This window comes from Anolis sagrei, chromosome 2 (genome assembly GCF_037176765.1).
Source record: "Anolis sagrei isolate rAnoSag1 chromosome 2, rAnoSag1.mat, whole genome shotgun sequence".
In the NCBI taxonomy this organism is placed as follows: Eukaryota; Metazoa; Chordata; class Lepidosauria; order Squamata; family Dactyloidae; genus Anolis; species Anolis sagrei.
The window spans coordinates 161,912,635-161,936,335 of record NC_090022.1 but is presented as its reverse complement, the minus strand read 5'-3'; the positions used below and the strand labels follow the sequence as shown (position 1 = coordinate 161,936,335).

The 23,701-nt window shown below is 41.4% G+C and overlaps 1 protein-coding gene across 1 annotated transcript in view; it reads right to left on the bottom strand.

Moving 5' to 3' along the window:
* RAVER1 (ribonucleoprotein, PTB binding 1) overlaps nt 1–20,388 on the bottom strand; it is a 44,160-nt gene extending 23,772 nt beyond the window's left edge. Inside the window, exons 1-2 of the mRNA XM_060763609.2 lie at nt 20,122–20,388; nt 2,009–2,075 (exon numbers count right to left, since the gene is read on the bottom strand). Of these exons, the coding sequence (XP_060619592.2) occupies nt 2,009–2,075; nt 20,122–20,337 (283 nt within the window). The 5' untranslated portion in view covers nt 20,338–20,388. The remainder of the gene's footprint in view (nt 1–2,008; nt 2,076–20,121) is intronic.
* Nucleotides 20,389–23,701: the final 3,313 nt, after the last annotated feature.

Here is a 23,701-nt window from a genome sequence, read left to right as displayed (position 1 = left end):
ACACCATCTCCATACAAAACATTAAATTTTGAGATTGTATCCCAAGATGAAGTGTAACTGGCTAAACAGGTAGTAGCAGCCATGTGAAACCTCCAAACAGTATCGACTTCAACTATGTTTCCTCTGGATCAGCTAGGAAGTTTATGCACTCAATCCAAAAATCACACAATTTTGTTTGTTCTACAACCAGACAGAACAGTCTTACAGGGAAATGCATGCACTCATGCTTTTTGTGATAGGCTAATGGATGCATTCATGTGGTAGAACACTAGTTTCATAAATGCAGACAGGAATGTACAGTGCTTTCCAAATTTTGTGATATGGTATCATGCAGAGTACAAAATACCTTAGCCTCTGCTATGTTCTCCTCTTTTGACAAGAGAAGGAATACAGACTAATTGATGATTTTCCTCCCTGGCACTGTCCTTAATCCAGTGAAAGATAATTGCCATTGAAGAAGGCAGGAGGGATATTTGTTAAAGAAGTGATAAAATATTCTGATTTAGTATGATGGATCTCCAGTACAAACATTTCTTGATTCTGTGTTAGGACTGATAGAATGAACAACCCAGTGCAGATTAACCAATCCACATGCATGCAAGAAGCTTTTCCTGTTCGTCAAAGTACAATTATACACAAGAATACAGTACAACCCCTGTATCCATGGAAGACACATCCCCAGACTTTGCATGGATACATAAAACCATGTATAATGGCAAAGTCTATTGAAATAACAAACTTATAATAATAAACTTTATTTATACTCCACCACCATCTCCCTGATGGGGACTCGGAGCGGCTTACATGGGGCCAAGCCCGAACAACATATTACATCAAGATAAAATCAAAACATAAACAACATGCAACACCATCAAAATTACATTAAAAATTTCAATAACAAAATAGCATTACAAAAAACAAAAAACACAGACATAGTAAACAGTGGGCGGGCCACATGTACAGGATAAAATGTTAAAAAATATAATGAGATAAAAATAGGAGCAAGTTACTTGCCGGGAGCTCATAAAGATACACAGGGTTGTGAAACAAAACTTCCCATTTGGGGGGGGGGGGGGCATGTATTCCTGTGATAGAAGCATTGAGGGGAGCAATAGTGTCGTGTTGTGCACCTACTCGCCAAAGGCGCAGCAGAAGAGCCAGGTTTTAAGGGTCTTTTTTTCTAGTGTAGGGGCTTTCCTGATCTCTCCAGGTAATGTTCCAGAGTCGGGGAGCCACAGAGGAGAAGGCTCTCTCCCTTGTGCCCACAAGACGAGCCTGTGAGATTGGCAGGGGCGAAAGGAGGGCCTCCCCAGAAGATCGTAGGGCCCGGGTTGGTTCATAGAGAGAGATATGGTCACGAAGAACATAATGCCCAAGAATACCAGAGATGTGCTAGAGGACCTAGAAAACACCCTGAGAGAACATATTTTTGGATCTGGATAAACAAAACCATAGATACTGGTCCCACAGAAACAGAGATTGTACTGTACTGGATGATATATAAATGATGTCGTTGACAGAATGTGCGTACTTGCCCAATCTACAATAGGGAGTTAGGAATATTCAGCAGTGAACAGGAATGACTAATGGATCAATTTCCAACACAAAGACAGACACTCTCATGCTGCACATACAAGACCTCATAGGGCTTTACACCCCTGGCTCCTAACTTTCCAACCTTAGTCACTAGCCATAGTCACTTCAAACCGGGTCCAGTGTGTACAACTGAAGAAAGAGCACACAGAGGACAATAAGACCAAGACACTCCACGACAAACAAAACGATCACAACAGCATGAGCAAGCAGAAAGAATGAAACATTAGAAAAGCCTCTTCCACTAACCTCCATGGGCATCTCTTCACAGTAGCAGTTAAAGGCTATTAGTTACATATGGTATTTGAAAGAAATATTTATTCAGCTAAGTTCATTAACTTGTTTTCCATTCATCAAGAGTTAAACAGAGCCCACCCACATGACAACAAAACGACTTTAATCCAAGTTTACTTACCGGTCCCCTTGTATTTGTCCACAAAGCAGTACTTAAGCTCATAGTCACTCAGCAGATCATGAACCTCCTGCATAAAATCAACAGACAAAATCAAGGTGAGGCAGAGTGTTGAAATATTATCTCTTTCAAAGAAAGAACTCACAGCTACTTCTCGATGTTGACAACCTGCCTGGAGCGCAAAAATCCTACAGTAAGCCTCATAGTGGAATACAAGGACCGCATTTATTTTGAAATAACAACTGCACCCACACATTGGAAACAATTTCAAGAAAGTCTAAAAGTTGCTTTAAAGATTTCCAAGTTCTGGAACTTGTACCAACAGCTTATAGGTTTTTTTTAAAAAAAGGAGTAACTGAATATACCACACACGTATATCAGTGTCATAGGACTGATTTGAAGAGCTACTTCTGAATTTGTTGTCAAGTATTTTTATGTTGAAATGAAATATGGTTCTCTATCATAGGGCTTTCTTAACAAGATTCAAAAGAGGATTGCTACTGCCTTTCTCTGCCCAAAGTAAATATGTTTATTTATTTGAATTTAAACTCCATCTTTCTCCCAGGTTTTCATTGCTGAGAGAGGAGTTTAGTCTTGGCCTCCTGGAGTCCTACTTACACCACTCAAATTCTAGCCATATTCAGAAAGCATGGGCTTACAAAGTGCAGAACACTTCAGCTTTATCATCTGAAGTCATTTAGAGGGATCAACAATGCACAAATAGTACTTATTCTTATCTCCTTAACATTATAACCATCACAAAGAGAGACAGAAGCTGAAGTCCCTTGCCCTTTCACAAAAGCTTCTACTTGTCATCAATTACCTGATTAAATGGGATGAATTTCCACCCAAACATCAGAGGTGGTATAGTGACCTCAACACTACAGATTAGAGTTTGTCCTTGCTGTGTGATATTTGGCATATCATAGTCTCTCGGAGGAGGTAAAAGAGAACCCTCTCTAAACTAATTTTGCCAAGAAAACCCTTTATAGCTTTAGAGTTGCAGGAAGTCAGAAACAGCTTGAAGATACACAATAGCAATCAAATGTAGGCAGCAGAAAGCAGTATACCATCAAATGCATACATTTGCTGACCCAGAAGTTCTTCGCTAAAAGCATTTTATCATGAGAAGCAAAACTATGCCCCCACAGCAAAAACTTTCAGAGCATATCAGTTTAAAAAGCTAAATTAGTATGCCATCAGAATCTCATTTAGTATGCATTATAGATCACATAAGTTGGTAATAATAACAGAAGCAAGAGCATAAACCTTTTATACAAGCATGAAAGCCAAGAGGGGATGAGACACAAAAAGCATCTAAAAGCAGATCACTAAATATTCTTTTCCCCCCTTCTTTTGCTTGCTGAGTAGTGTCCTGCTTCACCAATGGCTTTATGAAGCTATCATTCATACCTAAACATAAATTCTAACTAGTTAATACATTTTTTGAATTTATTTATTTGCGATATTTATATACCGCCTTTCTCAGCCCTCAGGGCGGTTCACAATTGGCAACAATTCAATGCCACAACAATTATAACAGTTAAAAACAACCATAAAATAGATTTAAAACATTTAACATACAATATAAGAATATTACAATATTAAAAATATTTTTAAAAACCGTAAAAACCTTAAAAACATTATTGTGAGCTTCTCCATGTCAAGTCATTATTCAGTTTCATCGTCAGTCATTCTGTAAGTTCGTATAGCTATGCTGTACTTGGAAAAGCCTGCTCAAAAAGCCAGGTTTTCACCTTCCTTCAAAAAGTCAGGAGGGAAAAGGCCGACCTTATATCCCTAGGCAGGGTGTTCCACAGTTGAGGGGCCACTGCTGAGAAGGCCCTGCCTCTCGTCCCCACCAAGCACATCTGTGAGGAAGGCGGGAGCAAGAGCAGGGCCTTCCCAGAAGATCTTAATTTTATTTTTTTAATGTATATTCCTCTTTGGCTCTTCAAAAATATATTGCTTGAGTGGCTTACAAAACATAAAACAAGAAACAATGATTACAACGTATTTACAATGTAAAAGCAGCAAACACAAAAATTGAAAGAAAATAATTTTCAAGAAAAAAACAAATAGCTGAGTCAAATGTTTGTTTAAAAAAGAAAAGTGTGAATTTGCTGGCAGAACAGATTAAAGAGGAAAAGTGTTCCATATAGCATCTGAATGAACATTTTTGTTTAAAGAAAGCAAACGTTTTTGTTTAAAGAAAGCATTTCCATTTTTACTTACTCAATAACCACACAGTGGTGGAGACATATCTACACCTGAGCAGATGGAAGTTAATAACAGACAGCCTTTTACATTGTTTTTATAATTTGTAATTGCATTGAGAACTTAGTTTGTTTTTGTTGATGATAGTTTCTGGTTCATTTTTTTTAATTCCCCAGGGCTGGGATATTTAAATGTATGCAAATAAATAACAGAAATGACAACTCTCCCTTAAAATATGCCTAATCAGTACATTTTGATGTTCTTTAAAGGTACAGATCACAATTCTAGCAATGCCAACTAATTTCAATCTCACATGGTCTACATTTTGGCTCAACTGAAGTCATTTTGCCACCAGAGGCCCTACAGTACTTCCAAACCAAAAGTACATATAAGTCAGTCAACTTATTTTGGAATATTAGGCAGAAAACCCCATAAGCAACTGTCTCCTTTTTGGAAATGAAACTACCATAACAATAAGCAAATGACTAATGATTAACTATTTTTTTCACAGTATCCATAGTCCACTTATTGAGGCACCTTGCTCATTCTATCAAAAGATAAGGCTGGTTGATACTATACTTGACTTTGATTTAAACAAAGACACTCTTGATCCATGACAACATTTAGGTGACATTAACAGTGCAATAACCAGCACCACCAGGAGGAAAGTTGTTTCTTAACCCACTAGTGAACAAGTTTTACAGCAGTGTTTCTCAACCTGGGGGTCGGGACCCTTGGGGGGGTCGCGATGAGGTGTTGGAGGGGTTGCCAAAGACCATCAGGATACACAGTATTTTCTGCTGGTCATGGGAGTTTTGTGTGGGAAGTCTGGCCCAATTCTATTATTGGTGTGGTTCAGAATGCTCTCTGATTGTAGGTGAACTATAAATCCCAGCAATTACAACTCCCAAATGTCAAGGTCTATTTTCCCCAAACTCCCAACAGTGTTCACATTTGGGCATATTGAGTATTCGTGCCAAGTTTAGTCCAGAGCTATCATTGTTTGAGACCACAGTGCTTCCTGGAGATAGGTGAACTACAACTCACAAACTCAAGGCCAATGCTCACCTAACCCTTTCATTATTTTTTGCTGGTCATGGGCGTTCTGTGTGCCAAGTTTGGGTCAATTCCATCTCTGGTGGAGTTCAGAATGTTCTTTGATTGTAGGTGAACTATAAATCCCAGCAACTACAACTCCCAAGGTCCAGAGAATGAAAATACATCCTGCCTATCAGATATTTACATGATGATTCATAACAGTAGCAAAACTCCAGTTATGAAGTAGCAACAAAAATAATTTTAAGGTTGGGGGTCATCACAACATGAGGAACTATATAAAGGGGTCGCGGCATTAGGAAGGTTGAGAACCACTGTTTTACAGAATCAATGCCACAACAGAAGGGGGGGGGGGGAATCATATTCTGTGTACAACTGCTTCCAGTCACAAGATGCTGAACACAAGCATGGAATACGGTTTTCATGAAGAACATAAGAGTTTTCAATTGACAAGGCTCTTCAACAAAAAGCAGCAGAATGGAAGAAGCCTCAATCCGAAGATAATTTATTAATGACTTTATTAATGAATTTATTAATGACTGTTTGTTCACTGATGGGTCTATGGGCCATAATAAATATCGTTGTTGTTATGTTGTACTACACCCTTCATACTAAGTGAAATGCAGAACTGCGGCCCTCCAAGTGTCTTGGACTTCAGCTCCCAGAATTCCTGATCACTGAACAAACTGGCTAGGGCTTCTACGAGATGAAGACCCAAACACCTGGAGAGCCACAGATTGATCAGACCTGTGGTACAGGTAATAAGCAAGGACCAAACTCCTTCTCAAGATGCAGTCTTCGTTCTGATCAGCAGCCCAGTTATTTTGCATGTTTTGCTTTGCTATTGCCAGAGGCAGCATTTTTGCTTGTTACTCAACACAGCTTTCACTTCAAGCAAGGAAACAATTTATTCGCTTTAAGCCATGCAATACACCTCCCTGAAATGAGGTCATTATATTTTCAGACACAAAGAGTCAAGCTTGTTCAGATCACAACCATGTAAGCCAGCTGGCCTCTGTCCATGCTCTGGCCATCAGACCAAATGCTTCTAAAGGAAGCCTCGTGCATAACAGGACAAGCACAATCTTGTTTTGAAATGTACCTCCTAGAAGCAGCCTGAAACACCACACCCTACACTATACTCCTCTAGTATAAACCTGGCCAAACTCTGGGGAGGTAGCTGCTATTTGTGCACTTGAAAAGGCAGATACACTAACCAAAGGCAATTCTAGAAGCTTGCCCGTGATTCTTTAGCAGCTATCAATAGAGCCTGGAAATCAAATGATCCCACCCAAACAATGAGGACAGGTCACAGGGTCAAACTTTATCTGATGGATTGTTGAGCCACTTCCATGCAACAATATTAAACGTACAATACTCAGGATACACTGTGAAGTTCTGCACTTCTTACTGATCTGCATCAATATGTGCAATAGTCATTATTGGAAAGGAACTTAAAATAAGTTATTGATACATAGATTCTGGCGACTGTTGATCAAAAAAGTAATTTTTAAGAATGGTATTCATCTCCTTCAGCATTTCAGCCTAGCTAAAATGTAGTTATGGCAAAAGAAAAATAAACCAATGCTAGGTCTCACCATCAATATTTATCTGTTATTATATGCCTCAAAGGAGTCAAGCTTTACATTTATTTAGCTCAGCTCTAATTTGCAAAAAGTCCTGAATACGTAAGAACAGGAGGTTGCTATATGCTGTATGTTTTTTCCCATCCACTACTTAGTCAAAGGCCTCTGCCACCTCATTAGACTTAGCTTTTGCTCATGCAAATATATCCTACAATAAAACTGAGTATTCAAACAGAAACATCTTTATCTCTTTCATTTTCTGAATGATGTATGATATCACATACATCATTTAAAACAGACTCTATGCCATCATAATAAACTATGGGGGAAAGAGGAAGGAAAATTCAAAAATTTGTACAATGTATGCAAATTATACTTGCAACCCTTTATTTAGTACAATTCATTTCATGTAACATTATCTACACAATTTTAAATCTCTTTCTTTTCTATAGAAATATAAAGTTGTGATACACAAGATGTCAAATTTGGCACTTCATATATCACTTCCATATTCTCTCTCTCTCTGTATTTATCTAACCATAATCATTCCCAAAATGAATGAAGCTGCACATTCTTGCCCTTTCAGCTGTCTCTCTACAGACTAACACCAAGAAGTTCAAAATATTATCATGGCATTCACAAGCACTAATGTAGAGAGACACTTTTCCCACTTTTACTCACATCATTAACTTTGTTACATCCTTGAGCCTTGCTAACTTTGCTTCCTTCCTACTAGAGCTTGTAATAAATGAATTAACTATTAATTGATTTGCAGAGTTATTTAACTTTAAGCCCAAGTTAATCAATGAAGCACATCAAATTTAACAGACAAGCAGTCTGCAAGTTACAAACAAGATAGGTTCTGTAGATTTGTTCTTAGGCTGAATTTGTATGTGTTGGAACAGGTACATTTTAAAGTGTAACTCCAGCCAAACACACACACATATATATTGTACACACACACATACTTTGGAGAGCACGGGGAAGGCTTTACACCCCTGTTGAGTTTCTTTTGCTGTCTGTGCCCCTGTTCAGAAGATTACATTGCACTTTCTGTCCTGGTGATAATTGGATTTTGAAAACTTTGACTTGTTGTGGTAATAAGGATAGGTGATCAAGTTTCAATGGAGACACCTTTTTCCCCTGGTAACTCTTCTAGCAGTAAATTTCCCTCTCTAGTGGGAGATTTTTCTCACTTCCTATTGTCTCGCCCCTATTCTTAACTAGGAGTAATTTGTAGGATGTTTGTAACTCAGGAACTGCCTATACTTTCAAAACCATAATGTACAAAGTATTGTCGAAGGCTTTCATGGCTGGAATCACTGGGTTGTTGTAGGTTGCAGCTGTTGGCAAGTCTAGATAAGGACCACCAAACGCAGTGCCCAAACACGAATCAAGGAACATGAAAGGCACTGCAGACTACTTCAACCAGAGAAGTCAGCCATAGCAGAGCACCTGATGAACCAACCTGGACACAGCATATTATCTGAGAACACAGAAATGCTGGACCACTCTCACAACCACCATGTCAGACTACACAGAGAAGCCATTGAAATCCACAAGCATGTGGACAATTTCAACAGAAAGGAGGAAACCATGAAAATGAACAAAATTTGGCTACCAGTATTTTTAAAAAAGTCTAAAATTATAACAGTATAACAACACTCACACACAGGGGAACTCCAGAGACGAAACAATCAGGGACAGCGAATCATCTCTCAACAAAAGATTCCCCCAGGCACTAGCAAGCCACACCTAAAAACTGCCAGGCCATCAAATGCTAATCAAGGTGGCTAACTGAAACATTAACACCTAGCTCCAACAGACAAGAGTTCTTTCTCCCACCCCGGACATTCCAGATATATAAACCCAAATTTCCTAGTCTCCAACAGACCTCACAACCTCTGAGGATGGCTGCCATAGATGCAGGTGAAATGTCAGGAGAGAATACTTCTAGAACATGGCCATACAGGGAGAGATAGAGAAAGAAGGCTAGTCCATTTTATGGAAATGGAGGTTGGGTTGAAGGAGGAAAACCATCCTCCCCCTTTCCTGTTCCCCTTCGAAAGTGTAGGAGTGTCACAAGGATACATTTTAGGTCTACTTTCTGTTTTTTATTTTTTAGATTTGGGTTTTCAGTACAACCTTTGTGCAGTCTATACACATATTTTCCACAGTTTAAAATCAACTAATGTGACTGTATTGAAGTCCATGATGGACTTCTTGTGGATGATCCCCTTAAATTGGAAACAGAAAAAGATGAATTGGTTGTGTTTTAACCGGATGGTCCAATAGCCTGTTTCATGTCCTCCTTTGTTTTTACAGGGCTGCACAGTGGATCCTATTTCAGTTGCCATGAATCTTTGAGTCCTACTCAATGACCATTTGTGTTTACACTCTTTCACTGGGGCAAGAATGCAATTTCCAGCTTTTAAAATGTGTAGAATTCATAAGTTCCTGACTATCAAGAAACCATCTGCATTTTCTTCTTATGGAAAAAACAGGTTTTGGTTATGTCACACCTGGATTACTGTCACCTGGATTATTGTAACAGCCTACTAACAGGTTTACTTTAATTGAGAACTGCACTATCTTGATTATTCTAAATCCCATTAAATAGTCACATCTTTATTCCCTGCCTCAGGTCCTGCCTGATCCTTTCACTGGCTATCAGTTCCAGCCAGAGACAATTTCAAAGCTTTCATCCTTATATTTAGACCTCTGCACTAATCACTCTCAGTACCACAGGAGCATGGTTGGAATTAAGATCTAGGAATGAAGATCTACAGGTAAAGGATTGCTGTCTGTTCTACCAATAAACATAACCCTGTCAAGGTTATGCACCTTTCAAGCTCTGGCTCTGCATCTGTGGAATGGTCTCTCTTTGGGCCTCTAAGTGGAGAAAGATCTCACCTGTTTTCATAAGGGATGGAAGACCCTCTTTGATTCTCCGTATTAAGTTGCTAAGCTGTGTTTACATATATTTATAGTGTTATGTTTTATTCTCTTTGTCTCTGATTATATATTTGATGTTTCCCTTATCTGGGGCAAAATATATTATAAATGTTGTTGACATGAGGGATACAATAATAACAGCTCCTCAGAATACTCTGGCCAAAGCATTACCTTCTTTTAAAAACACATTAAGGCAGATTAAATAAGCACAGTCTCGAGAGTAAGGATATGAGTGCACTTTACTTTGGGCTCTTTGCTCTTAGATAAGACTATTTTTATATATTGACAAGGCAGATTTTGATGTTTTGATTCAACTTTGTTATTCAGAGTTCCATTCCATTTTCTTCTTATGGAAAAATCTGCAAACTGGTTCATATTTTCTTATAGTTGGTATATCAAAGTTTAGATAGGGCTCTGAAAAATCAAGGATAAGTCAATAGATTCTCTTGCAATTAATTAAATCCCTACTTAAAAAAAAATAAAGTGTTGAAACTGAGTTTAGATGTCACCATAAACTCAAAAGACAGGGAAAGTAGTCTAATCCCTTTCAAACCCACAGCCTTGATCACCTGAGGTAAGGCTAATGCAAGTCTCAGGGATACTTTGTATTTTTCCTTCATGGCAGGCGGTTGGACTAGATGGCCCATATGGTCTTTCTATGATTCCATAAACAGTTCATTTATGCATTTCCTGGTATGAAAATGCAAACTCTTTTTGTTGTTCATTCAGTCGTTTCTGACTCTTTGTGACCTCATGGACCAGCCCACGACAGAGCTTCCTGTCAGCCGTTGCCACCTTCAGCTCCTTCAAAGTTGAGTCAGTCACTTCAAGGATAACATCATCCATCTTGCCCTTGGTCTGACCCTCTTCCTTTTTCCTTCCATTTTCCTCAGCATAATTATCTTCTCCGAGCTATCCTGTGTTCTCATTACGTGGCCAAAGTACTTCATCTTTGCTTTTAATATACTTCAGGCTTTATTTCCTGGAGTATGGACTGGTTTGATTTTCTTCTGGTCCAAGGCACTCGAAGAATTTTCCTCCAACACCACAGCTCAAAAGAATCTTCCTTTGCTCAGCTTTTCTTATGGTTCAGCTCTTTCATCTATAGGTTATTACAGGAGTACCACTGCTTTAACTATGTGGAACTTTGTGGCCAGTGTGATGTCTCTACTCTTGACTCCTTTTTTTCTCCCTCTATTTGCCAGTTATCAATCAGTCTGGTTGCCATAATCTTGGTTTATTTATATTAAACTACAAGCCAGCTTTTGCACTTTCTTCTTTCACCTTGGTGATAAGGCTCCTCAGCTCATCCTCATTTTCAGCCATCAAAATAGTATCAGCTGCATATCTAAGATTGTTAATATTTCTTCCAGCAAGTTTAACTCCAACCTTGGATTAATCAAGCCCCACACATCAGATGATGTGTTCTGCATACAAGCTGAATAGGTAGGGTGCGAGTATACAACCCTGCCATACTCCTTTCCCAATCTTGAACCAGTCTGTTGTTCCGTGGTCTATCCTTACCATTGCTACTTGGCCATTATACAGAGTCCTCAAGAGACAAACAAGGTGACTTGGTATCACCATACCACCAGGAACTTGCCACAATTTATTATGATCCACTCAGTCAAAAACTTTGCACTTTAAAAAAATACAAACTAGTACACTTTAATGTTTCTATGGAAAATAAACTTCACTGCATGTAGCCATCTAGGAGAGATGACAATACTGTACTTCATTTCCTAATAGAAGATACATGTAGGTTAAGAGTTAGGAAAGAGATACGGAAGGAAAAGAATTTTCATAAAGTTTGAGGAAAATTTATCAAGAATGGATTAAAAGAAGTAGATAGGAAATTACCTCCACAAGAAGAAATGGTATTTTGGAAAGAGAATGTAAATTGAAGTGACTCGGAAGGGGGGGAGGGCACAGAGGTGAAGAAGAAAAAAAGTATACAAGATATATATATACTTATTGTTGATGTAATGAATTGAGGATGGAATATAAGAGTATTGAAGGTATTGATGTATTCTAAGAAAACCAATAAAAATATTTTTTTTAAAAAAAGAAGATACATGAAATGAATGGGACCTAGGAGGTAAACACTAATATATGTTCCATTGATTCAGTATATATACTACAGTTGAGCCTAGCTAAATAATGTTGTAAAGGGCAATATCATTCAGCTGGGCCCAACTACATACATACACTGAATCAATGGAAAATATATTAGTGTTTACCTCCTAGGTCTCATTCATTTCATGTATCTACTACAGTGGGAACTACTAACTGGATTTAGCCTTCAATTCCTCATTAATCTTCCCTAATCCAGACAAACAATCCATATTGTTTGAATGGTGAGAGAATAGTGTACATGTTGCCAGAAATGGGGAATGAAAGAAGAGATGCAGATCAGTCATAATACCTAACAACTTGTTTGGATAGCATGCTTCTTCAACCTAACTATTTCCAGACATATTAAATTACAAATCCTACCAACAATTGAACAGTAGAGTTTTTCATCCAAGCCATCTGGAGCTCACAGTCCAACCAGCTTTTAAAAGGCAATTTAAAATACAAAAAGAGTCAAATTTAAACAAGTAAACACAAATGATACCACAAAGGAGGAAAAAGTCAACTACTGTAACACATCCCATTATCTTCTATAATTTCTTTTTAAAATTATGTGGCTACTAAGCTCCACTATTTGGCCTCTCTAACCAAACGCTTAACCAATCAGGCTTTTTGTAGCAACAATCCAATCTCTGCTTCCTCCTTTGTTAGGCTATGACCAAACAACAATTGTTAACCTTTTTATCCACACCTTTCCCAGTAAAATGCTGACCAAGTCTTTTCTCCACTGCACCTCTATGATTGTCTAAGTCAGTGGTTCCCAAACTACAGCCAGATGGTCGGATGCAGGCCTCCAAGGCCATTTACCCACCCACCCCTAAACTTTAGACTTAGGGGTTGCCCTAAGTCTGAAATGACTTGAAAACACAAAACAACAATCCTAATTCACTCAACTCTCTCATCAGCCAAAGGCAGGTCCACATTTCCCACTAAAATTCTGGTAAGTTTATGTTGCTTAATGTGGTTCTTCATTTTAAATATTGTATTGTTCTTTCATGTTTTTTGCACTACAAATCAGATATGTGCGGTGTGCATAGGAAATTGTTCAAGTTTTTTTCAAACTATAGTCTGGCTCCCCAATAGTCTGAGAGATTGGCCATCTGCTTCAAAAATTTGAAAACCCCTGGTTTAAGTTAACACCTCACAATGTTTCTTCTTTATGCAAGCTATTCAAACTATGGGGCCAACCTCAGCCTTGTGTTAGTCAATTTCTGGCTCAACTTATTTACCAAATCGATCCAGTCTCCCAGCTTACACTTTACCTGGCATAAAAGTTAATACAGCAGCCTAGTACAGCCTCAGATATCCATCTATGATAGCCTTTTCTTGGTTCAAATCCCAAATACATGGAAGAAGATTCAGATGGATATCTGAGGTTGTACTAGGCTGCTGTGTAAGTTTGTATGTCAGGCAGTTCAAAAACATACCTGTGTGGCTTCATAGTTACAATGCCAGAAGAAACAATACCATGAGTAGACTTATTAAAGATGGCTGCTCATTTGTTGCCATGCTGAAAACTTGGCTCAACGTAGTTACAAATGTTCTATACAATTTAACAGTAGATATAACATAAGAGAATTGTATCAAATGCAGAAGACATCCAAGGTGGTATAAATGAGGGTGTGTTTATGAATTCACAACACAGTGAAATACACTTCATTAATTCATATGGCGAAGACTTGATGTATTTCACTGTCTTGTGAAAATAACAAAATGAAGACTGCCGTGGAGAGCAGATCAAAAGAAATTACAGAGACAACATGTGGAATCTTTTGAATATGAGAGACAATATAGAGTTGTTCACATGCAGTGCAACTGTTTCTCCTTTAGAAATCAACTTCTATTTTGCCCTTTTGGAGAGAGAGATGGGATGTTTGTGCTAAATGAGCTTTCAATGCATGGATACATACGGAATTCTGTTCAACCCCTTAGTTGCTATACAATAAAGACAAGAATTTGTACATATGTATATCCTGCTTAGTGTTCTATCCGGGAACTGAAAGTGGCTTCTCATCCAGAAACTGACCAAACATGGGCCTGCTTAGCTTCATGTATGCTGCTATATCATCTGCCTATATACAATGTTTTATAATCCATCTGTGCTCAGGGTCCCATTTTGACAGGACATGGTGATCGTGTGTCCTACCATTTTAGCCCACTTCCTTACCTGTTCTTCCTCCGTTGCCCACAATAACCTCTGACTTTCTCACTGCTGTGTTATATGGGAATGGTTTGGAAGCAGTGCATATATCCTGTCAAAATTAAGTTTAATACTGTTCAAGCTGTTGGTTTTGACCTTTAAAGCCCTACATGGTTTGGGTCCAGATTACCCAAAGGATTGCTTTCTCCCATACAATCCACCCCACACACTTCGGTCTTTTGGGGGGCGTCTGTTCCAACCAGCCAGAACCTGACTGGCAACTACCACCCAGAGGACCTTTTCACCAGCCACCAAAAGAATGTGGAACAACCTAAATGAGTTGTCGGAATTTTAAAACCATATAAAGGCCTATCTCTTCTGGCAGACCAACCTAAACAGTATTAAAGCATGAATTTTAAGTGTCCTTCATTCGATCTGTTTTGTGTATTTCAGTATGTATTTTATAGAGATATGTTTCGGTGTGTAACTTTTATGGATGTACGTTTTAGTGTGTATATTTGTAGTGTTTTTGCTGTGTTTTGTGTATTTTGATTGTTCTGCAACCCACCTCAAGCCATGAGGAGAGGTGGCTAAGAAATAAAATTATTATTATTATTATTATTATTATTATTATTATATTTTTAATTGTATTGCAGGGCTTTTAGTTGTGAGCTTTGAGTCTCCATATGGAGAGAAAAAGTGAGATATAAATAAACATTATATATAATATTTATTTATATCCCGTTTTGTCTCTCCATAAGGAGACTCAAAACGGTTCACAACTAAAAGCATTTCAGTACAAGTAAAAATATACAAATATTAAAACAGTATTAAACAATATTGATATTAAAACAATCCAGGTTAAAACCATAAAAGCATATAAAATCACACCACAAAAGCAAAGGAGCACTTGATGATCTTAAACACCTTCATCTTTAAAAGCATGCTTGAACAGAAACGTTTTGGCCTGCCACCTGAAGGACAGCAAGGAAGGGGCCATTCTGGCTTCCCTGGGCAGGGAGTTCCAGAGCCAAGGGGCAGCCACTGAGAAAGAAGGCCTGCTCTCTCATTTCCACCAACTGAGCTTGAGATGGAGGTGGGACAGAGAGAAGGGCTTCTCCTGAGGATCTCAGGGCCCGGGCAGGTCGGCGAAATAGCCTGGAAATGAACCATTTAGTTGACTTTATTTATTTATTTATTTACTACATTTTGCCCCGCTCTATCTCAACCCTGGAGGGGACTTAAGAGTGGCTTCCAAATTGGCAATATTCAATGCCACATCGAACATAAAAGATACAAATACATTATGCATTAAAATAATTAAAATCATAAGACAATAGCATAAATACATTAAATAAGCTGTTAAACATTGCATGTAGACCCAAATCCAGAAGCCATTCCAATTACATTACATTCACTTCATGACTGCATGTTGCCCCGTACTACTCTCCAAACGATTGGGTCTATCTCCAGGTTTCAACTTTCTTTCTAAAGGGCAGGAGGGAGGGAGCTGATCTGATTTTGCTAGGAAGGAAGTTTCACAACCGAGGGGCCACCACTGAGAAGCCCTGTCCCTCGTCCCTACCAGTCGCACCTGCGAAGGAGGTGGGACCGAGAGCAGGGCCTTCCTTGAAGATCTGGAAGAAGTTCACTGGAACTCTCAAACAACCAGCAAAAAGAAAAAAAGAAACAAATATTTCAAAGAAATCTGAACAGAGAACCCATTATTAGGAGAAATGTTCAACTAAGTAAAGTTTGCCGTTATTTATCCTTTTTTTGTTTGTTTATTTATTGTGTCAGGAGTGAACCAAAATAGTTGTACTGCATTAAAAACAAACAAACCACAAAGTTTGCAGAGTTGTTATTGTATTAAATGTCCGTTGACCAGTAGCTGGCCACTTGGAGTGCCTCTGGTGTTGCTACAAGAAGGTCCTCCAATGTGGCAGAGCTCAGGTTGCATTGTAGCAGGTGGTCTGTGAGTAGATGGTCTAGTTATCCTAACTTACTTTTAATTACTATAATTCAGTACAGAGCTTTATTTCATACAGTTTTATGATACCGGGGGGGGGGGGGGGGCACAGTGTTCATTACACCTATTTTTAATAGTAACGCTCAAGTAAACAGAAGTGACACTGAATCGGCCCCTACCATTCCCCATGGCAGCTAGTTAACTGAGGGCCCTTCCAGACTGCCATATAACTCAGAATATCAAGGCAGATAATCCCACAATATCTGATGTGAACTGGGTTATCTGCATCCACACTGCCATATAACCCAGATCAAAGTAGAAATTGTGGAATTTTATCCAGGTGTAGATGGGGCCTGAGAGTCTACTGTAGGTGGACTTTGCACAGGAAGGTCGAAGAACGGTTTCCATTTGGACCTTCTGGACTCTTGTTGACAACCTTCCCTTTTGTTTCCTCCTTCCATATGTGAATACGGGCACAATCATATTATCTGCTTCTCTCTTTTATTTCGTCTGAGTTTTTAATTAGTTTTAATCAGTTTGTCTTTTATACATGTAGCCTGCCCACTGTCACTGTGCCTGTGTCTATTGTAATTGCTGTGGCCCAGTCTGGTGATCTGGAAAATAAAGTAATGAGAAAGTGTTGGATTCTAATATATGTAATGTCTTTATGCTTGTGGGCAAACAGTATTTCTTGCTGTTTCTTTGCCATTGTTGATGTGGAGATTGTCTGGTTTGCCCACTCTGGAACATGCAACATATAATTGTCCTTCTTTAGGGGTCCATTTCAAATCTTTGATACTGCATCTGTCATATATATATGTGTGTGTGTGTGAATGGCTGAATGGCCCTTTGTCAGGAGAGCTTTGATTATGTTTTCTTGCCCTGGTGAAGGGAGTTGGACTGGATGGCCTTAAGGCAGCATTTCTCAACTTGGGGTTTGGGACCCTTGGTGGGGGGTTGCGAGGGGGTGTCAGAAGGGTTGCCAAAGACCATCAGAAAACACAGTATTTTCTGTTGATCAAGAGGATTCTGTGTGGGAAGTTTGCCCCAATTCTGTCGTTGATTATAGGTGAACTATAAATCCAGGTAACTACAATTCCCAAATGTCAAGGTCTATTTCCCCCAAACTCCATCTGTGTTTATATTTGGGCATATTGAGTATTCATGCCAAGTTTGGTCCAGATCCATCTGAGTCCACAGTGCTCTCTGGATGTAGGTGAACTACAACTCCAAAACTCAAGGTCAATGCCCACCAAACCTTTTCTGTTTGTCAGGGGAGTCCTGTGTGCCAAGTTTGGTTCAATTCCATCGTTGGTGGAGTTCAGAATGCTCTTTGATTATAGGTGAATTATAAATCCCAACAAGTACAACTCCCAAATGACAAAATCATAAATTTTTGAGTGATGGTCACTCTTTGTGTTGTGAGACATTTTGTTGTCAAATTTGGTGTGATTCCGTTCATTGGTTCTTTTGTTTTTAGGTTACTCATTATGCACAGAGCATTTTTATATATAAAGAAGAAAGAAGAAGAAGAAGATAGATGTATCCACATGTTTTATGTAATTATGATGTTATTGTTTATTGTTCACGTTTTTGGTTGTGTCTTGGTTTTTCTTTATTGTAATTGTTGTTCAGGCTTGGCCTCATGTAAGCTGCTCTGAGTCCCCATTAGGGAGATGGTGGCGGGGTATAAATAAAGATTATTTATTTGGACGGGGTTACACTCCCCCTGAAGTCACAGGTCCGCAGTTTGCGTGTCCTCCTGGACTCACGACGCTTGAGGCTCAGGCGTCGGCCGGGAGGGCTTTTGCACAATTGAGACTCGTGCGCCAACTGCGACCATACCTCGTAAAGGTTGATCTGGCCAGGGTGGTACATGCCTTGGTCACCTCCAGATTGGACTACTGTAATGCGCTCTACGTGGGGCTGCCCTTGAAAATGGCTCAGAAATTCCAAATGGTTCAACGGTCAGCGGCCAGGTTGTTAACTGACGCTCCTTACAGAGAGAGGTCAACCCTCCTGTTTAAGGAGCTCCATTGGCTGCCATTCATCTTCCAGTCCCAATTCAAGGTGCAGGTGCTCACCTACAAAGCCCTAAACGGTTTGGGACCCGCCTACCTGTGTGACCGCATCTCCATATATGAACCCACATGTTCCCTTCGATCATCTGGAGAGGCCCTGCTCACGATCCCACCTGTGTCGCAAGCGCGTTTGGTGGGGACGAGGGACAGGGCCTTCTCTGTGGTGGCCCCCCGACTCTGGAACTCTCTCCCCAAGGACATCAGACAAGCCCCAACGTTGGCAATCGTTGGCAATATATAACCTACTGATTCCTCAATTAATGTAATTTAATTGGTATCTATTTTGCAATTTACCCGTAGCGGCTGCATTTCCCACCTTCAGCTTATACTCGAGTCAATCCGTTTTCTCAGTTTTTTGTGGTAAAATTAGGTGCCTCGGCTTATATTCAGGTCGGCTTATACTCACGATCCCACCTGCGTCGCAAGCGTGTTTGGTGGGGACGAGGGACAGGGTCTTCTCTGTGGTGGCCTCCTGACTCTGGAACTCTCTCCCCAAGGACATTAGACAAGCCTCAACGTTGGCAGCCTTTAGGAAGAGCTTGAAGACCTGGCTGTTCCAGTGTGCCTTTCCAGAATAGGAAACTCCTGGCATCATGTCCCAAATGCACTTTATTAGAGATTTAAGATTGTCTGCACATTGCACCTACCTCCAAAAAACCTCTACATATCACCTGTCAAGTCCAGCACTTTTTAAATTTTGTCTATTACATTGGGCCCGGCCTTTAGATTTTAAATGCGTCATGGTATCATTGTTTTTAGTGTTTTGTTTGATGTTTTATTGTTTTGTTTGATGTTTTATTTTTTTGCTTATGAGTTTTATTGTTGTATTTGTATGCTGTTTTTTTAAAAAAAATTATTGATTTTATTTACATACAACTTTCCGACCGCATCTCGGCCTATGAACCCACCAGGACTTTGAGATCTTCCGGGGAGGTCCTGCTCTCGATCCCGCCGGGTTCTCAAGCACGGTTGGTGGGGATGAGAGATAGGGCCTTCTCGGTGGTAGCTCCTCGGCTGTGGAACGCCCTTCCTACAGACATCTCTCATGGCATTCCAAAGAAAGTTGAAGACCTGGATGTTTGTGCAGGCGTTTGAGTAATTTAGTGCAATCTGGTAATGGAACATAGGAATGGAACAATGGACGACGAACCTGGACTACACTTGGATGATGAGAAGATTGGGTACAGTTGTTTTTTGTAATAATTGTGCATTGTAATTGCTTATTGATAATTTATGGATAATGTGTTGTTATATGTTGCATGGAACCACTGCTGTTTCTACTGTTTTTACTGTTTGTGAACCGCTGTGAGTCGCCTTCGGGCTTGAGATACAGCGGTATATAAGCACAGCAAATAATCCACTCAGTTCTTGTGGGTTTTTTCGGGCTATATGGCCATGTTCTAGAGACATTTCTCCTGACGTTTCGCCTGCATCTATGGCAAGCATCCTCAGAGGTGAGGATGCTTGCCATAGATGCAGGCGAAACGTCAGGAGAAATGCCTCTAGAACATGGCCATATAGCCCGAAAAAACCCACAAGAACTGAGTGATTCCAGCCATGAAAGCCTTCGACAATACAAAGTAAATAATAATAATAATAATAATATAAAAAACACGAAATGCTGTGGTTAGTTGGTGGCCTTGGCCTTTGTAAGCCGCATCGAGTCCTTTGGGAGATTTTGTGGGGTATAAATAAAGTTAATAAAAAAATTATTATTATTATTATTTATCATCAGGCAGTGAAGATAACAACTCTAGGTAGAAGTAAAAAAGATCACGTTGTGTTGGGGACTCACGGCCTGTTTTCAGCTGTAAACCATAAACAGGGGAAATAAAACAAACAAGCAGAACAGAACAGATAGAAAGATAGAAAGTGAAGCCTTTCAATATAAGAGGGGAGGGATGTTTATGGGAGCAGCGCCCGCTGAAACAGATGCAAGGCTTCGAGGCCTTCCTGGTTCCCCTTCAGCCGCTGTTTACCTGGTTGGCGACGTCGGCGGGGAGCCCCCGAATGAGGACCTTGCGCCGGTTGCGGAACTGCCGTGCGCTCTTCTCCAGGCGGCTCTCCGCCTCCGCCGGCTCCAAGGGAGGCAGCTCCTCCTCCGGGGCGCAGGCCGGGCTCGTCTCCGGGCTCGGGAGGGACGCAGAAGCGGCGGCAGGCGGGCCCGCAGAGAAGCCAGCCACAGCCGCCGCCATCTTGGAAGCCCTCTTCTCTCTCTCTTTCTCTCTCTCTCTAGGCCTCGGCTTAGGCCAGCGAGAGGCGGGAAAGACCACGCCGGCAGCCCATTGGCGGAGAAAGGAGACCACGCCCACTCCCTGGACGGCCGTTAGCCGAACCGTCCAATGAATGGAGGGCTTGGGAGGGAGTCTCTCTGAGGGGAGAGTGCGCGCGGACTCATTCTTGTGCTTGGCCAGTCCGCTGCTCAGTGCGCATGCCCAATGTGGGAGACCGCTTTAATACACTGACACCTCGGTGTCCTTTTGCCCTCATCATTGTTTCAGTGTCGCCTTCATTGTCTTCTTGTTGCTTTCCTTTTTACTTTCACAGCTTACCCCAATTGCTGTGCGGCCCCCAGTCCCAAGAAAGGCTTCTCTCCCCCCCTCTTTTCCTAATTTATTTATTTATTTATTTGTCGTGTCAGAGCAACCAGTCCATTATATTACATTTCTAACAGAACAAAGCAAACAAACAGAAAAATACACATCTTGTGAGTTTGGTAGTTGGTTAAATGTCCTTTGACTAGTATCTGGCCACTTGGAGTGCCTCTGGTGTTACTATAAGAAGGTCCTCCATTGTGCATGTGGCAGGGCTCAGGTTGCATTGCAGCAGGTGGTCAGTGGTTTGCTCTTCTCCGCACTCACATGTCAAGGATTCCACTTTGTAGCCCCATTTCTTAAGGTTGACTCTGCATCTCGTGGTGCCAGAGCGCAGTCTGTTCAATGCCTTCCAAGTCGCCCAGTCTTCTGTGTGCCCAGGAGGGAGTCTCTCATTTGGTATCAGCCATTGGTTGAGGTGCTGGGTTTGAGCCTGCCACTTTTGGACTCTCGCTTGCTGAGGTGTTTCAGCGAGTGTCTCTGTAGATCTTAGAAAACTATGTCTAAATTTAAGTCGTTGACGTGCTGGCTGATACCCAAACGGGATGAGCTGGAGATGTCTCTGCCTTGGTCCCTTCACTATTGGCTGCTACTTCCCGGCGGATGTCAGGTGGTGCAATACCGGCTAAGCAGTGTAATTTCTCCAGTGGTGTAGGGCACAGACACCCCGTGATAATGCGGCATGTCTCATTAAGAGCCACATCCACTGTTTTAGTGTGGTGAGATGTGTTCCACACTGGGCATGCATACTCAGCAGCAGAGTAGCACAGCACAAGGGCAAATGTCTTCACTGTATCTGGTTGTGATCCCCAGGTTGTGCCAGTCAGCTTTCGTATGATATTGTTTCTAGCGCCCACTTTTTGCTTGATGTTCAGGCAGTGCTTCTAGTAGGTAAGAGCACGGTCCAGGGTGACTCCCAGGTATTTGGGTGCGCTGCAATGCTCCAGTGGGATTCCTTCCCAGGTGATCTGGCCATATAAAGGACCTGGACCCTATGACACTTGCCAATTATCGTCTTGTCTCTAATCTTCCATTTTTAGGTAAGGTGATAGAGTGGGCTGTATTGGGACAATTGCAGCAATTTTTGGATGACAACGGCCTGGACCCTTTCCAGTCAGGCTTTTGCCTGGGTCATGGGACGGAGACGGTCCTGGTTGCTATTACAGATGAACTTCGTTGTCAGTCTGATAGCGGTGGATCGGCGCTTCTGGTACTTCTCAATCTTACTGCAGCATTCGACACCGTTGACTACGATTTAATGATCCACCGTCTCGCCATGTCTGGAGTTCGCGGTCAGGCCCTCAATTGGTTCAATTCATTCCTCCGAAATCGGAGTCAGTGTGTGGAATATATGGACCAAGTCTCCGAAAGTTCCCCCGTCCTATGCGGGGTACCCCAAGGTGCAATTCTCTCCCCTCTTCTTTTCAACATCTATGTTAGACCCCTTGCCAGTTTGGTTCGGAGATTCGGCCTGGACTGCTATCAATATGCGGACGACACCCAACTCCTGTTGCGCTTGGAGCCTGGAGTAACGTCAATACTTGACAATTTCACCTTATGCCTGGAGGTTTTGTTGAACTGGCTACGTGCTAGCAGACTGAAGATGAATTCGGCGAAGACTGAGATCCTGTGGCATGGCCGCCCGATAGGTCCGACCCATCCGTTACCTACCTTTGATGGTGCTGCTCTATTTCCATCGCCTACCGTTAAGAGCCTAGGTGTCGTTTTGGATTCGCAGCTGACGATGGAGGCTCAGGTCGCTGCTGCCAGCCAACAGGTCTTTTTCCATCTACGACAAGCGAGGCAACTGGCACCTTACCTGCTCTGGCAACAGTCATCCATGCCACGGTCACATCTAGGCTGGACTATTGTAACGCCTTGTATGTTGGCCTTCCTATTTCTACGACCCAAAAGCTCCGTATTGTCTAGAATGCTGGAGCCAGGTTACTCACAAAAACGCCCATGAAATGCCATATAACACCAGTGCTGCGGCATCTACACTGGCTCCCAATTGAGTATCGTGGTTTGTATAAGATGCTGGTCCTGACCTTTAAAACTTTATATGGCCAGGGTCCATTGTATCTTGGAGACCGTCTCTCCTTCTACCATCATCGGAGGTTGCCACGATCTGCTCTATATACTGGGTCCTAGGGGAGTGCACTTGGAAAGCACCAGATGCAGGGCCTTCTCTATTTCTGCCCCTGCCTTATGGAATTCCTTGCCTCCCTATTTGAGAGCCATGCGCGACTTGGGGCATTTTGTCCTGTCACTTAAGACCTGGCTTTTTACTGGAGCATTTGACTCATGTTAATTTTAATATTTGTATGTATGTGTTTTATCCTGTGTAATTTCTGCAGTGTAAATCGCCTGGAACATCTCGGATGGAGGACGATTAATAAGTAATTAAAGATGAGATAAGATGAGATGAGACTCATCGCTGAGCCTGGAACCCCAGGTTTCGGCGGTGACCAGGGGAGCATTTGCACAGCTAAAGCTTGTGCGCCAGCTGCACCCGTACCTTGGGAAGTCTGACTTGGCCATGGTAGTCCACGCTCTGGTTACATCCCGTTTAGACTACTGCAATGCTCTCTACGTGGGGTTGCCTTTGAAGACAGCTCGGAAGCTCCAACTAGTCCAACGCTCAGCAGCCATGATTTTAACAGGAGCGGAGCGCAGGGAGCATACAACCCCCGTATTGCGCCAACTCCACTGGCTACCGATCTGCTACCGGGCTGAATTCAAAGTGCTGGCGTTGGCCTTTAAAGCCCTAAATGGTTCCGGCCCAAGCTACCTATCTGACCGCATCTCTGCCTATGAACCCACCAGGACTTTGAGATCTTCCGGGGAGACCCTGCTCTCGATCCCGCCTGCTTCTCAAGCTCGGCTGGCGGGGACGAGAGATAGGGCCTTCTCGGTGGTGGCTCCTCGGCTGTGGAATGCCCTTCCTACGGACATTAGACTAGCA